This window comes from Agrilus planipennis, unplaced genomic scaffold (assembly GCF_000699045.2).
Source record: "Agrilus planipennis isolate EAB-ADULT unplaced genomic scaffold, Apla_2.0 scaffold198, whole genome shotgun sequence".
Lineage (NCBI taxonomy): Eukaryota > Metazoa > Arthropoda > Insecta > Coleoptera > Buprestidae > Agrilus > Agrilus planipennis.
Genome location: NW_020438930.1, coordinates 77,795 through 95,573, shown reverse-complemented (window position 1 = coordinate 95,573; position 17,779 = coordinate 77,795). Strand labels below are relative to the sequence as shown.

The following is a 17,779-nucleotide window of genomic DNA, read 5'->3' as shown; positions in this document are numbered from 1 at the left end:
GAAGTGATATAATTTTTGAAGCGCGTTTGGCAGCCTTTAATTTGAGCTAATTGAGTGACTAATTTCCTTAATTATTCTTCCATGTTTGACACAGAATAGAAACAGTAGTTGCAAAGGAAAAGAAAAAAGGTGGAGTTTGCAGTTACTGTGTTCGTGAACGTTACGACGGGTGACGGCGACGGTTGATTTGTATGCTTGTTCCTAAACATCATGTAATTCGATTTGGTCCCTCACCTTTCTTTATTTTTTTGTTGATGGTCTTGTTTTTGATAATTTCCTGTTGTTAGATCCGGCTCGATGGACCAATGTTTTTTCTTGTTGATTGTACTGGTGAACCACATGAAAATCCTAATTTCTGCAAGGACCAGTATTTAAAAAACACACACTTTTGATTTTCTTGCTTTTTTACAAACTATTTAGAAGTTAAAACTGTAACCGAAAAAAAAAAACAACTGATTAAAAAAAAATTGGGTTTTGTCGATGATTGATTTTTAGTTTAAAATAGATCCATATAATAAAAAAAAACAATATCGTTTTTCGATTAGTCTTCGGAAATGGTTTCGGTAACCAGATTGTTATNATACTTATATAAATATAACTTTATATTTTGTGGGATGCCTCTTATTTTTTGCCTGTTGACAAATATTTACATTGGTTTACATAATTTTGACAATCATTCAAGATATTTGGCCAGTAAAATTTTCTTTCTGAAGTAAGCTCATGTGCTCCGCTGTGGTTAGATGTACACTCATCATCATCATAAGGTCGTCAGTCCTAAGACTGGTTAGACACGCACTCTTTCATATCCTGCGCTAATCTTCTCATTTCCCTAAAGCTAGAGCAACCCATATCCTTAACTATTTGCGAATAGTAACCTAATCTAGGTCTACCTCTACCCCTCCTAACTTCCGTTTCTGTCTCTGACTAGACCTTAATGCCTGAGGAGTTGTCCTGTAACCGAAAAAAAAAAACAACTGATTAAAAAAAAATTGGGTTTTGTCGATGATTGATTTTTAGTTTAAAATAGATCCATATAATAAAAAAAAACAATATCGTTTTTCGATTAGTCTTCGGAAATGGTTTCGGTAACCAGATTGTTATCTTCCAACAAAAATTTATCCTCACCATGAAATTTTCATAATTAAGGGCGTTTTTTATTATAATTTGAATAGATAGTACAAATAATTCTAAGAAAAAGGTGTTATTCATTTTCTTTTGTAAAATTAAAACATTTGGAGTAATTCGCCACCAAAGGTGTCCGAGTTTCATAGAAAAGATTAATATTTTTAATTGGTTATTTGCGAATAACTCGAAAAGTATGCATTTTATAAAAAAAAGTGTAGAAACAAAATTTTAGCTGTTAAAAAGCAAAGTAAATGGTTTTCTAATGATTGCAATACGAACTGAGCTATGACTTGTTAAGGGTTAGCTGTTGGTCTTCGAATGCTAAATTAGAGTTTGAAAGTCAAATAAAGGGAAAGCTATCCATTTTTCTAGAAAAAATTAAAAAATCATTTTTAAACTAATTAAAAAACCTTTTTTTTAATGAAAGTTAAGTTATAAAGAAAACTTGCACGATATATCTCAAAAATACCTAATTAAATTAAAAGACTGTCTAATACTAAATCGTAGAACCTAAAAATATTGAGAAATGACGTACGAGATGTGGCAATTAATTTCCGATAATAACCTAACCAAACAATATGGCGAGGTTCGAACTCACATTGTTGCAAATTTTGAACCTTCGTTTAGTGTTAGTAGAAGGGTGAAGTCGGTAGATCTTTTCGTTAATCATTACTTATATTATGGTGTGAATTTATTATATTAGGTTGTTGTGCGCATTGCAACATTTGAACGCAACTTATGGAGGGCAACATGAACTGCACTTTTACCATAAAAGTAAATTAATTAAATAATAAAATTCAAATTCAGAATCACATATTTCAAACTAGGTACAACTATTTATATGCTTTTACCTCAGCTTTGATGTCGTAAATCGTTCTTTGGACAATTTTAAGCAAAAAGGTTTGAGGATTACGTATACTCCAACAAGGTCCATTTAAAAATATGGATATCTACTTGCTGAAACGAATAAGACAGCAGGTAAAGGTTCGTCGTGTTCTGTCGGAGCTGCTTGCGACGCGCTGATGAGATCCAAAAAGATCGAAATCGCGATCCGTATCTGGCAGTTTCGACAGAATACAGACCACTTCGAAATATTTTTGTTCGTTTTATCTAATTTTTCGTTTATCATAACTTGTTTAATTTGAAACACTTTAAAAGGAATAGCATATTTGCAGGGCATTGAGTGCTCACGATATTTCGTACAACGATTTACTAGTTCTACTACAATGATCCAAATTGCATTTTACCTTCACAATTTTACTGAAAGCGGTTTTAAGGAATAATTATCAATAAATATATGTTGAGTCGTCTGGATTCATGACTTTTTTAAATTTAGTAATAATAAACCTGCGCTATTTTCAAAATTTCTAATTGCTAAATGTTCCGGAAGTACATGGTAAATGTAGAGAATGAAAATCATCGGCGACAATTATATCTTTGATGTTATTTTCTTGAGCGGTTTCAACTTTTTTTTTATGATAAACTTTGTCTTTTTTTATAACAATGCTGTCATCTAAATTATTTTTACAACGTCTTTCCTAAATCGGTTGTCCTACATCGTAATTGCTAAAATCCTGATGTTTACCGTTATGATACATGCATATTTAATTCAATAGTAGGTTTCCATCGTAAATTGATGATGATAATTAGTGTCAAAGTCCCCAAAATATTATTGTTATCTATTGTTATCTAAATTGGCGATTAGTATTGGGGTGCTTTGGTGTAATAAAATTGTATTTTGTGTGTTTTTTAGACCATCCTTTCCTTCCATTTGAATTTTCCATTTTTTTGCACTAATTCCTATTCTACATTTCTCAAAAATGTGTTCTAACGTCTCTGGTTCCAATTTACATAACTTTTCTTTTTCCCAGTACCTTGCCGTCCTATTCTCACTTCTCAGTCTAAATCATGTTGTTACTCTTTACTCTTCCATCTTTCAAATTTTTGGTTTTTCCTTTCTTTCCATATTTTCTCATATCAGTGTCTTTAGTTAAACATTCCAACTCTTTCTATGCACTTCTGTCTTTTTTTCATCTGTACTATTTAATCGCTCATCCTCTTTCTAGTAAAAAATTTCTCTATTACAATACAATACAATATATTATCCTTAACTTTTATTCATTCTTTTAATAACATATTGTCTTTTGAGTTTTAACACTTTTTTCTTGAAAACGTGTAGAATGCTGTAAGGTGTTTGTGCTCATTAAACGAAAATGTATTAATAAAAATCGTTTAAAAGGAATCTTAGATTTANTTTTTTACTGTGCAAATTGCATCTCACTGAGTTTATATTCTTAAGCACAATATTTCTAACACACCAAACTTAGAACCGATAGCCATAAACTTTCTTTCTGAGGAATTTACTTTTAGTTTATTTTAGCAATTATCATCATCATAAGGTCGTCAGTCCTAAGACTGGTTAGACACGCACTCTTTCATATCCTGCGCTAATCTTCTCATTTCCCTAAAGCTAGAGCAACCCATATCCTTAACTATTTGCGAATAGTGATCTAATCTAGGTCTACCTCTACCCCTCCTAACTTCCGTTTCTGTCTCTGACTAGACCTTAATGCCTGAGGAGTTGTCCTACCAACCTATCTCGCCTATTTCTTATTGACTACAATAAAGTCCTCTTTCTAATCTCTTCATTTCTAACCTTCTCTATCCACGGTATCCTCATCATTCGTCTGTAACACCATATTTCGAACGCTTGTAACCTTTTTTTTCCGTCGCGCCCACTGTCCATGTTTCGCACACGTACAGCGCCGTGCTCCAAACACACCTTTAACAACCTTTTTCGAATTTCTAAATTAACCGTTTGCAAGCATAGAAGTGACTTATTTTTATTGAAAGGGACTCGCTATCTGCTTTATATACTAGTTTTTCGTCTCCTATCTTTATATTCGTTCTTTCCCTACTTTTCCTTCCCTTGCATGCCAGTATTTTTGTTTTACTTTTATTTATTTTCATACAATACTGTTTTGTCAATACCGTTTCCATTTTATTTAAAGGATCCTCCTTGCTAGATGCTAATACCGCTATATCATCTGCAAATCTAAGCATACTAATCTTTTACCCCTGTTTATCTATCCCTATAGTTGTACTGTCTTTAATGATGTTGATCGCTGCTTCGATGTATAGATTAAAAAGTAGCGGTGACAGTGTGCATCCCTGTCTGACTTCCTTCCTTATATTTACTTCTCTACGTTGCACACCCATCTCTATAATTACCTGTTACTCTTTATACAAACTTATTATCATTCTTCTATCTTTAAGTATATTTAACATATTGTCCCATTTAACAAATGTAGCTTTTTCTAAATCTACAAATCCTGTGTACGCCCTCTTTCTTTTTTCTATCGTTTTCCTATTGTTTCCCGTAAAGCTAGAATGACCTCCCGCGTTCCTCTATTTCTTCTAAACCTAAATTGATCTTCCCCGAATAGTTCTTCCGCCCTTTTTTCCATCCTCCTATGTACAATTCTAGTTAAGATTTTTGACGCATGGGAAGTTAAACTAATTGTTCTAAATGTCTCGCATCTATCCGCGTCTCTCGTTTTAGGTATGGTTACTACCACGTTCCGTTTATAATCCTCTGGGAACTTTCCCGGTTTCGTAAATGTGACTAACTAGCTAAATAATATTTGAAATAATTTAGTGTATATTTAGAATAACATTCCCTTTATTGCAGATGTACACTTTTCCAAAGAATTTGTTAGGCCAACAAAGAATTGTGATTGCAGCAGATCCTATCCTATTTTTTGTACGATCATTATAGTAACAGTTTATACATTATCAGTTGTGTCTAAGAATAAGGAAAAGTAATTTTCAGTGAAAAAGAGATTTACTTCACACCATGAAATGATAAAAACGGAAATAATTTAGTGTATATTTAGAATAACATTCTCTTTATTGCAGAAACAAACAAACATTTATAGGAATGTAAAAACAACAATTTTTCTGTGTATACAACAATCGTTTTGTAGTTATATGTATATATTAAATCCTTGTATCTTTATTATTTTTAAATCCACTGTGCAAAGTATTATTTTCTTCTGTTGTTGTTCTTTTTAATGTTCCCTTATTTACGTTCATAAATAAGGGACGATTAAAATAACTCGCCACAAATTGTAGAACCAACACACTTAATGATTACACAGCGAAAAGACCACACCCGTCTAACTATATTGAAAGCACACAAATGATTTTTTAATAAAGGATTTTCTTTCTTTCAGTAATAATCGACAAACACACACACGTATACATACGATACTCGCAAAATAATCTTCCCGTGACCGTGAAACTTAAATACAACGGAAAGCTTGGTTCGACAATTTATTCGTCAATAAGAATATAACATAATTAATAGCAAACCTAAAAAAATACGTTCCTCATATTCGGTCAATCTGCGGTTCCTCGCCCCCGAGGATTCTATCTTCATCCCCTGATTCACTGGAGTCGCTCGAAACCACTCCACCTTCTCCGCTCTCATCAGATATTGAATCTGATAGCTCAACAGTTCTACCCCATGGCTTCATTTAGTCAACGGCAACAACTCGTTCATATTTCACCTTCATTCGTATTCCATGAGTATGGTCCATATCACTAACAACGTATTTATCATTAGGTAAAGTACTCTTAACAACCATTGGGCCGCTATATTTCTGGACTAATTTTCAACTTCTACCTTCCGGCGTTTCTACTTTATCGAGTAATACCAAAACGATCTTTTTGTTTTTGTTGATTAGCTTTGAGCTTATCGGCAACCTCGTTTCGTAGCTGTGCAATGTAATCAATTATCTGGGAAATTGTTGCGACTTCTTGGGCTAATGTAGGATCTGCAATATCTCGTGGCTGATATCCAAATAACAATTCAGAAGGAGTTCTCCCGGTGACTGTAATAATTGTCGTAATAATAGCAATGTGGATCTTCGAAACGTTTTCATCCCGTTTGCACTTTTCGAGGGTTGATGTAAGTAGGGCGCTTAAAACAGTGCGGTTAAACCGTTCATTTCGTCTATTTGCCCTTGGTGTTGCTACCGTGTTATGAATTTACTTAATATTACAGTCCTGGCAAAAATAGATGAATTTTTTTGCTGAACACGAAGATCCTTGGTCGGCTACAATATTTGTTAGGCTTCCGTAGAAATGAAAAATTTTTTTTAAAAACGTAATGACAAATCGGCTAGCATGTCCACTGCTAATAATTTATTTGTATATACTAATTTAATGCTACTACTATCAATGTTCGATTAATTAGGCAGGCTATTTCTTCGTAAAAATACCGCAGGACACAAACATAGTGAATAATCCTTGCAGGATACATTGGTACCTATCTTCCAATGATATGCAGATCCTGTAAGTTTCTGAGCTCTACCGATTTTGGTCTTTAAATAAATCGAAAAAAATAAACAAAAGTCAAAAATCTAAAATGACTACAATGACGTATTATAGGCCCATAAGAAAAGGTATACGCAAAGAAAATAACAGCTCAAAATATTTACAATAATCATCGGAAACCGACAATTTTTCCGAAATTACGTTTTTTATTTATTTATAATCTAGTAAAATTTTGAAGAAAAAAACAAACTAAAAATAAACTCTTTAATTGATGAACAAGGTACGCTATATTGGCAAAAATAAGAACTTACTTTTTGATATAAAAATGGATTTATTTCAATGTTTAAACCTTTGACACAACAGAAACGAAAACTGATTTGATTAATTTAGCTAGCATTATAAGGGGGTCCCCCCCCTCAATACCGGACACTTAAGGTTTTTAATAAACTATAAATTGAATAATGATGTTTTATTTAAATACTTAAGATTTTCATTTAAACAATCATATTAGACATTAAAATAAATCAACAAATAAAAATATCAACTTCCATGCAATCCTTTGCTCTCCTATTCTTTCTAATACCACTTCATTTCTAACCTTCTCTATCCACGGTATCCTTACCCCCCACCCCCCATAACATCACATTTCGAACGCTTCTAACCTTTTGTCTTTTTTAGAATGTCTAAACCATTTGCGAGCATATTAGTGACTTCTTTTTATTGAAGGCGACTCGACTACGCTATCAGCTGCTTTATATTCCTATTACTCCTTCCATCCTGACAGCTGACTTCTTAAAACCGGAAATCAGTTACTTCTAATTTTTCGTCTCGTATCTTTGTATATTCTCTCTTTCCCTACTTTTTCTTCCCTGGTGTACCAATATTTTTGTTTTACTTATATTTATTTTCATACAATACTGTTTTGTTAATACGGCTAGATATAAGAAACTGTTAATAAAGTCGATCTAAAATTAAACAAGTAAACAAAAATGTAAAAAATACACAGGGTATTCCGTTTAAAATAACTAAGTTAGGTAGCGTTCAGAATAAAAATTGAACACCCTGTATGACTGAAAATATTTTCTGTATTTGCATTTCAAACCACATTTATAAAGGCATTTTTTATTAAATGTATAATAGAGTTATGGACGAAACCGCCTTAGGTAGAACGCCTTGTATATACACACCCACAAACTAACGGAAAAAGATAAAAACATACAAAAAATTATAAAGATAACAGCTTATTAAGAAAGAGAAAAAGGAAAAGTTACGAGAATGGGATATTAAAAATTGACGGAAACTGGTTAATATGGAGTCAAGCGGAAAGGCAAATCATTCTAAAAAACTAGATCTTAATGTACACAATTACTACCAAATTCGGAATAAAAGTGCAAATAACATGCATAATGGGGTAATATTAAACACAAGAACGACTATTAAAGGTAAATACTTAGAAAATAAATTAGAAGAGAAAATAGGAAAAAGAAAACTAATGACAAAAACAGAAAAGTGAATGAAATATTAGTGGACAAAGAACAAAAAAGGAAAGCGCATGTAAGTAAAAATATAAATATGAAGAAATTGATTGAGCACTTTGCCAAACAATTCCGAGGAATAATTGTAGAAGAAAAGATAAAAATGGATAATGAAAGGGAAAAAGAAAAAAATGGGGATGGGGAAATAATATTATGATGAGGTAAAAGAAACAGGAAAACAAAAACAGGAGAAGACAAAATTAAGAATGTAGGCGGTCTGGAAGTATATAGGGATTTGCAAACAGTTCTAAATTAAATATGGAATGGAGATAAAGAACTTCCGGGAAAAATTCCGAGTGGAGACAGAAATAAGATAGAAAACTACAGAGGAATGACACTCATGCGCACATGTTACAAAATATACATTGAAAAACTTAGAATTAGAAACAGACTAGAGAAAGAATTAAATGACAAAAAGGTACTAAGAGAAATGCAGTTGGGATACAGAAGAATCTGCTTAATCAAAACAAAGAAGAAATAAGGAAAGAAAAAGTCGGAATATTTCTCTTTTTTGCGGATTTGAAAGGGCGTTCTATAAACTCAAAAGAGACATGACATGGAAAACCTTACAGAAACTATAAATAGACAAAAAATTAAGAGAGGGTATACTAGAAAAGTTCGAAGAAACATACTTTAAGATAGAAATCAACGAGAAAAAAATCAAAAAGGGAATAAGACAAGGTTACCATCTAAACACTGTATTTTTTAACGTATCATTTGCAAATTTAGAAAGCAAATTAAGCGCAGTACAACAGGAGGAAATAGTATTGATAAAAAAAAAATCTGCTCAATTTCATATGAGATGACATATTATTAGCGCACAACGAAAGAGGGTTGAAGAAAATGATGCAAAAATTCAATAAAAAATACTCAAAAAGATCAAAACAATCAAAACGTTTTACTTTTTGGCGATTTCGATTTGCCACATGTACACTGGAATAATGCCGATCAATTTCCCAGGTCCTCGATCTACCACCCCTAGCTAATGGCATGTGTCACCGAATAGGCTGCACTGACTGGTGGTCACATACGAACTAGCGCCAGTGTGTCAGTTGTTTTCCTTGACATGGCAATTCATAACCAAAATAAATAAATCCATAATAAAATTCTTGTTTATTTATATTTAAAAATTTAAGTGATTAAGAAAAGTATTTGAGTGAAATTTAGTAATTAATAGTGGATTTTGATACTATGAAAAATTCTGGAGCAAGGATTTAGTGCAGAAAGGGCAGAATTTCGATATTTAGGAGTCGATTTAATAAATTCAAGAACGTGATTTACCGATAAAAACATTTTAATTACTTGTAATAATAATATAAATATAAATAAAACTTTGAGCAATATCACAGATGGCACCCTGGAAGTAGTTATATTAATGGCCACGAGATCGCGTAGCGCCACGAACCATTTACCAAAGAAACTTTCAATTCTTTGTTTAATGTCACCAGCTGTTATGATTTATACCAACATTATCCGTTACATCACAGTAAGCTTTACACGCTTGAAATCTTTTTGTATCTAAATGTACAGTAAGTTCTATGGATCTTTTGGAGAAACTTGTAGAGAGTGATGAACATCATGAATAGTTTTTATATCATATAAATTATATAATTTAAAAAATTGGCTGGTTTGATTTAATTTAAAGTTTATTTTCTTCTTTTTAGAGCATAAAGCTTATTTTAAAAAATGTTTTTTTACTATTCATTTATTTTTCACTTTTTGGTATTCACCGGTCATGCTTTTAAGATTGTTCATTTTATTTAATGCGTCATTATTGCATGGTCGTTAGTTCAGAAGACTAAAAAATGAATGCGTATGTAACATTTCATCTCTGTGCTGCTAACCATTGAGGTGTTACATAGTCAAGACCCAAACCTGAGTGCAATCAATCTGGCTATCATAATAAAATGCGTACGTAAATTTCGTGTAAAAATAGTATCATTGAACGGTTCTTTTTTACTCGGAATCCAACTCTGAGAACAGTAGCCATGCTGTGGTGAGGATAAGAACGCCCTATTACAATTTAATGCATACACAACATTTCGAGTCTGCTGCTAACCGTTGATAAATTCCCTCTTTAGGATCCAACCTTCATTACGGTAATGATGTCATGTTGACACTTATTAAATGTTATCATGACTGTCATATTAAATAGCATACACAAAATTTCGTGACTGAGTGAGTTCCTTAATCTGGACCTAATCCTGGATGTCGATTCAGGTCGTCCTTAATATTAAAATGGAACTTAATCGGAACTGAACCATCGTGTAAAAATTCAACTCCGTAGGATAAGAGCACGTGGTTCTAATTCAGCTTGAAAGATTTGACGTGAACAAACAAACAAACATTGCAAGTTGAATAAAACCTTTTTTAGTTAGTTTAGTTAGAGCATGATTTGCATAGAATTCCAAGACTAGAAATTCATTAATAAATTTAAATGTACTAACAGTTTCCACTACATTCACTCAATCGTCGCTGTGAATCTGCTATTCTTTTTGCTGGATACTTTTTTTTATATAAAATCTAATTATAATTTTACTGAATATAAAATCGACGATCAGGTAGCTTTTATAATTACACCTACATCGTTGAAAATAGCTTTCCTTGAATTAGGTGACAATGTCAACACTGGTCCATTACTTCATGAATAAGTACTGGTCTGTGCTGGAGTCGCCCATTTTCAAACTTTTCAATCTATCTCTTTGTAATGGTTGCTTTCCCGAAATCTGGAAACGCACATATGTGCTACCAATCCATAAAAAAGGTGATAAATAGGATATAAAAAACTGCAAGCCAATTTGAACTAGCAAACTTCTTGATTCAGTTATTGCTGAATATTTGGCAGGCATTTATTTACATTAAATAATAGGATATCAGCATGGTTTTATAAAGAGTAGATCGACTGTATCAAATCTGCTCTACAACGATTTCATTGTTAAGGCTTTAGCGAAAGGCACACAAGTAGATTTAATTTATGTAGGCTTTTCTAAGGCTTCCGATACAGTGGATCACTAAACTTCGGTTTTTGAGCATTGAAGACAAATTTATCTAATGGTTTACATTTTATCTACCACATCGTAAATGGGCTGTTTGCGTTGCTGGTACTTATAATCACTAAATTATTTGATGATTTATTGGGCGTTTCCAAATTGTTCTCTTTTTGATCCAATTTTATTTATTGTCTTTATCAATGACATAGTTAATGTTATCAATTTTGTTCATATATTTATGCTGACGACGTCAAGCTTTTTTATTCTATATCCAGCATATCTGATGCCTTAAAACTTCAATCTAATCGTAATTTATTATTCAAATGGTCTGCCGACAACGTTCTTTCAATTAACCTAGGCAAATATCACATGTCCTTTTCTAGAAGCAAATGTGACTCAATTAACTTCAATTACTCCATCGGCTCGGGTTCTGCAAATCCACTACTCTATTCAATTGTATAAATCATTATTTTTGCCTATATTGACATATGGGTCTATTATTTGTCTCCATATACTGATAAAAGCATAGAAGCACTCGAGAAAGTTTAACACAAGTTTGTTCGCACTCTGTGTGTCATAAACAAATTTTTTTTTATGGATTATTAATATAATTTCGCATATAACAAATTTAAGATTCCCAAATTTATAACATTTTTAATACGATCTTATTTATTGCGATGAAATTACATCGCTACTTCATTCCAGAAACATTCACTATCATTTACGTAATTCGAGAAATATTTTTGAGCCGGTCAACGATCAGATTCAGTTTTTCCCAATTTCTAGAATCTGTCGAGCATACAATTTTTTATCATCAGAAATCAGAGCCATTGAATCCACAGATTATTTCAAAACTAGGCTTAGAATATATCTAAATTTATTATACATGTGCGTATATTTTTGCCTTATTTTCATTTTTATAACCTTGGATTTCACCTGTTACCATATCCCTATTATTTCATTATGATAATTGGGTTATATATTTTAGTTTATAGTTACTTGTCACTGCATTGTATTGTACCCACGCATCTATTAGAATTAGATTATTTTTTGTAAAAAGCATAGTGCTCGTTTATGTTAATAAATAAATAAATTTCGCTCTTCCTGAAATGGGTCATAAACATTCGTTGTGTATAGCCTTTCTGTCATTATTGTTCTAATTGTAAATAGAAACTGTTCATTATAAATGTAGTTCTGAAAATAATTATAAACTTACGATTTATTAACGAATTTATAGCACCAGTATCTACAAAAATCTTTGAATCAATATTTAGTCCAGTGCAATTAGTCATAATAAATGAAAAATGATGGAACGCAGTTATAGCAAATGGATTTGAATGATTTTTCTTTTGGATTACTGATGCTATAAATTAAAAAGTTTACCTACTTAAAATTACCGCAACTTTGTTTTTCTTTGAACTTTTTTAAAATTAATTTGTAAAGGGTATAATCTCCAAAGAGCGAAGAAATGCTAGAAACGTTAACTACAACTTATGCTAAGTAGTAATTATTATAAATTTTAATGTTTTTAATAGTTTATAAACTGTTTATAAAACGTTAAAATTATATCACATCCAATTAATGCATGTAAAAATAAAATATGCTTCTTACACATTTTGCCAATGTTTGCTCAAAGCGTTTATTTAGTAACTTTTTACGGATACCGTTTCTTTACTTGTTTGAGAAAATATATTTTTCTATGCGGAGGTGTTAAACTGTTAATAAAACTTACACATTAGTATCTTCAACAACAACAAGATTTTCTGATTCAATCTTAATTTTCGTTTGTATGATTAAAGTATCAGCATCACTTTTCGCTTAACACGAGGAAATATTATTATCAGCTAGTTTCATCCTTAACATTTCGATGAATCTACTTTTATTATTGCTGTTTGCAAGCAACTTTTCTTGGCGAATTTTTAGAGTCATATTTTCAGTAAAAATTGAGTCTGTTAAGACATTATTCAATGTTCAGCGATATCATTCAGTTGATTTAGTGCTGTTGATGTTGCCATATCCTTCAAAAATTAAAAATATAAAAAAGCGAAAGGTTTCGAGGGGTAAACATTTTACATTATCGTATAAGAAATTTAAAAAAATCCAGAAACATTTAAATCCATTCGTTATAGCTCTATTCCTACGTATAAACCTAATTGTGCTGGTCTAACTATCTCTTAAATCTAGTATTGAACTATTAAAATTTGTCAAAATAAACTTGTTCTTTAATTTCTGTCCGAGACAGGTAATTGTTGAGTAAATGATTGTTCCAGATTTAAATATTAACTGAACAATTCACTTTAGTCCCTGAATAAGGTAACCTTGTTACCAAAAAGTGCTTCGGACAACTAGTGTCGTGTTTTGGAGTTGGGGTTTGAGCTATTTTGTTTGTTCTACAAGTTTGAAAATGATTATTATTTTTAATGCGCTAAAATTATAAATAGAAAAAACGTGGTTTTAATTCTTCTGCAGCAACTATTTTTAAGACATCTTCTTTAGATTCAGATAACAGGTCAACAAGTAAATGTATTGTTACCTAAGATAGTTATATGACCGTTTGATCGGAATCCAATGGAATGGTATAGTTTCCACTACACATTTCAAATGTCAGTTCATAATGATAAAGACATTCCCGCTGTACAAAAATTTCACCTTCTTAAAATGCATTAGGTGGAGAATTAACCTCAATAATTCATCCTTTAGCAGCTACTGAAGAAAATTATTTTGTATCTTGGGATTTATTAAAACAAAGTTGTGATAGGCAGCGCGTAATAGTTTATACTCACATTAGGGCAATTATGGATATTCCTGAAGTTACAAAGGAATCTCCACAGAGTATAAGAACTTTAAAGGAAAAAGCATTAATGCACGTTTATGCGTTAATCAATATAAAAACGTTAGCCATCATTTAAAATCAAATCCTAGAACAAACACATTTATAGGAATTCAAAATTCATATGTTTGTAAATTTTGTAAGGGTAATCACCTTATATATAAATGTGAAAAATTCTTAATATTGAATCCACGAGATGGGGGAAATGCGGCAAGAGAAAGGCGATTATGTAGCAATTGCTTACGAGATAAATGCTCTGCATCAAATTGTAGAACATGTCACAAACATCATCATTTCTTGCTACATATTGATTCAGATAAAAATAATCAAAGCAATGTAACTATTAAATTACATACATGAGCGTCAAATAAAGTAGGGGTTTTAAAGTTCAAATTGCCCAATTTTTTATCCATTGGGACAGTCTGGTTCTGTTATCATATTAGCTAAATGCATTATGCAAGTCAAGTTAGATTGGAACGAATCTGTTTTACAAATTATTTCTACAAGGTGGGTAAATTGCCCCTGTTAAATAAATTTAAAGTACTTAGAAAAATAGTTTTAACCTATACGACAGACATACAAATACATGGCTTCTGTGATGCCAGCAAGTATGCTTATGGAGCCTGTTTATATGTAAGATCAATTAACAAATCTAATCAATGCTCAATACAGTTGATTTGTGCTAAATCTTGAGTTGCTCTTCTTAAAATCAAGTCTATACCCAGATTAGAGTTGTATGCTGTACTTTTACTCGCAAAGCTGTTGAAATTAGTTGGAAAATCATTAAATTTATCTTATAATAAAGTGAAATTATGGTTCGACTCAACTATTGTTCTTTATTGGATTATAACTTCCCCTCACCAATTTAAAACATTCGTTGCTAACCGTGTAGCATACATACAAATATCAATGATTGGAACTATGCGGTCAAACACCCATCGAATTACTAAACAATGCCCTTTGGCTGCATGGCCCGGCTTGGTCATCAAAGGTGTACAAGCAACGTTAAATTCAGTAAGGCGTAATTATTGTCCAGTTAACGGTAATAATCTAATGCGTTATATTATACACGAATGCATTCAGTGCTCGAAATTGAGCCCTAAATTGCTAAATTATATAATGGATAAGTTACTAAAGTCTCAACTTACACAATCTAGATCATTTGAAGGGGATCGATTATTGTGGTCCATTTCTGTTAAAGGAAAATATCTGAAATAAAAATAAATTCAAATCATACGTAACAGTATTTCTTTGCTTTAGTACGAAAGCAATTCATCTAGAGCTTGTCACAAAATTAGCGACGGAAAGCTATTAAACGTTTCGTTGCTCCACAGCGTAAACCTAAAAACGCATGCTCGGATAATGCTACTAATTTTATAGGAACAAAAAATGAAATTGTAAAGAAAAGGGCCTTTTTCTTATCTGCTGAAAATAATAGTAAAATTTCACATTATCTCAAAGATGAAGAAATCAGCTAGCACTTTTCACCACCTCGATCGCCTCATTTTGGAAGGCTGTGGTAGGCGGCCGTAAAATAATTCAAACACCATTTATACTGTACAATAGGGCCAAAGATGAACAATTTGATACATGTATCGTGCAAATTGAATCTATCTTGAATTTCAGACCTTTGACTTCCTTGTCGTGTGACCCTAACGATTTAGTAGAATTACCCCCTGTCCATTTCCTTTCCATTTGAAGATTATTTAACGAGCATGCCAGAACAGGATGTCACCCAATTATCGTTGTGGCAACAAATACAACTGATAAAATAGCATTTTTGGCAAAGGCGGTATAAAGAATATCTGAATGAACTTCATATAAGTAAATGACACTTAAATAGAAATGAAAACATCAAAGTGGACACATTGGCGACTATTAAATCCTATGCATTCGTGTCTCGGCCGCATTATCGAGCTTCATCCTGGTCAAGACAGTGTTGTGCGTGTTGTGACGATGAAAATTTAAAACGGACTGTATAAAAGAAGTGTGAAAAAAATATCTCCACTACTCATATAATTAAACAATTCATCATCATCATCATCAAAGGTCGTCAATCCTAAAACTGTTGGACACGCACCTCCACTCTTTCCTATCCTGAGCTAATCTTCGCATTTTCCAAAACTTGAGCAACTCACATCCTTAACTATATGCGAACAGTAATCTAATCTAGGTCTACCTCTACTCCTTTTAACTCCTATTTCTGCATCTAACATGTTTCTGACTACACTTTCATGCTTGTGAAGGTGTCCTACCAACCTATCTCACCTATTTCTTATTGATTTCCTTAAAGTCCTCTAATCTTATATTCTTTCTAATACCTCTTCATTTTTAAGCTTCTCTATCCACAGTATCCATTCGCCTATAACACCACAGTTCTGACGCGTCTAACCTTTTCTTTTCCGCTACTCCCACCGTCCATATTTTTGCAAGGTTGTAGACTAGAAATTAGTAATATGTTTTAATAGTACCTAATCTTTAAGTCTTAGTAATAAGCTATCATAAACATTTTAGAGTCATTTCATGATGCATTGTTACTGTAACACACAAATGTATAATTTAAATAATTGAACGCAAGGCGTTCAAGGCGGCCGATATGTTGCATTCCACGCAATAATATATTCATATAATTTTATTTCTTACCTATTTTAACAGTAATTTAATATTTTCAGAATTTAGTATTATTATGTTTATTATTCTCTTGTGCTATTTTTCATGGTTTTCTTTTGTTGTATCACGTTCCATTTATTGCGAGACTTACTAATTTATGAAATCATAAACAGGAAAATGAGTATCCACGGTCAGACAAGTACCGGATGAAGTGCGCAGTGAGTTATTCGTTTGTTGTTAGGGTCGTGCTGAACCCTCTGGTATGCTGTTTGGGTTTCTTTCTCAACCCCCACTTTATTAGTAAGCTGGTTTGGTTTAAAACTAATGTAAATATAGTTTGAAAAAAAGCAGAATCGAATCAGACTTCAATAACAATAATTGAAATAACTTTTAACTCAGATACTCAGAATTTTCCATATTGTTTATTAATCATAAGTATATTATTTAGTTAGTGGAATATTGGTGTAAATAAACCTTTAAAAGTCACATCATCGTTTTTATCCCAAAGAAATAGATTACTCGACATTAATTTACTTATCGTGTAACAGTGAGAATATAAGAACACTTTCAATTAAGAAATATTTTGCTCACACAATAAAACACCTTTCACACACAAAATGGACACGAATATCTATTGTTGTTTTTCGAGATGTTAAAATAATTATGGATTTTCCTAATTTACAATTTTGAAAATTAATTATTCTTAAGACGACAGAAAGCATCCTTGATTTTGAACATCTTTCTTCCAGAATGAACTGAGCGAAAGATTGCGTTTAAGGCGTGGAAGGGGTGACACGAGTGAAGACGACGAAGGTTTACCACATAGCCCATGTAATTCGCCTACAACAACTGATAGTCCATTTGTTCCTATCAATGTAAGTCAAATGCCACACATACGTATATATATGCAATGCGATTCACACCGTCAATATATTATGAAGCTATTCAGTTTTAAATTTGCATAATCATACTAACTTTTGAGTAGTTTACTATTAGAACACGTAACACGTTTATTTTTTATTGTAGGATCATAATACCAAATCTCATAGTACGTGTAGCGATGGATCGTTACTTAGCATGGGCAGTTCGGACACAGAGGAGGTAAGTAGTATACGTAATATTACAATTATTACATAAAAAGCTTTTGTACAGTGGAATTTGAATAAACTTGGTCACAACTCTGTAAGCAACGTCAGTTTTTAATAGCTATCCAAATTCATTCAAATCAATGCAAAAAATGTCTGTTAACAATGAAAACAAAATTAGATATAACATCATATTTTTATTGTTACGAATCCCTGAAACGGTCGTTTTTTGCTGGTACTTTCGTCCGACGACACTTACCGTAT

The 17,779-nt window shown here is 32.1% G+C and overlaps 1 protein-coding gene across 4 annotated transcripts in view; it reads left to right on the top strand.

Annotated features, from left to right (window-relative positions):
- LOC108739346 overlaps positions 1 to 17,779 on the top strand; it is a 62,158-nt gene that overhangs the window by 36,315 nt on the left and 8,064 nt on the right. For all 4 annotated transcript variants that reach the window (XM_025974177.1, XM_018473209.1, XM_018473208.1 and 1 more), the window contains 2 exons: positions 17,180 to 17,305; positions 17,457 to 17,531. In XM_025974177.1, coding sequence (XP_025829962.1) covers positions 17,508 to 17,531 — 24 coding nt within the window. In that variant the 5' untranslated portion in view covers positions 17,180 to 17,305; positions 17,457 to 17,507. The remainder of the gene's footprint in view (positions 1 to 17,179; positions 17,306 to 17,456; positions 17,532 to 17,779) is intronic.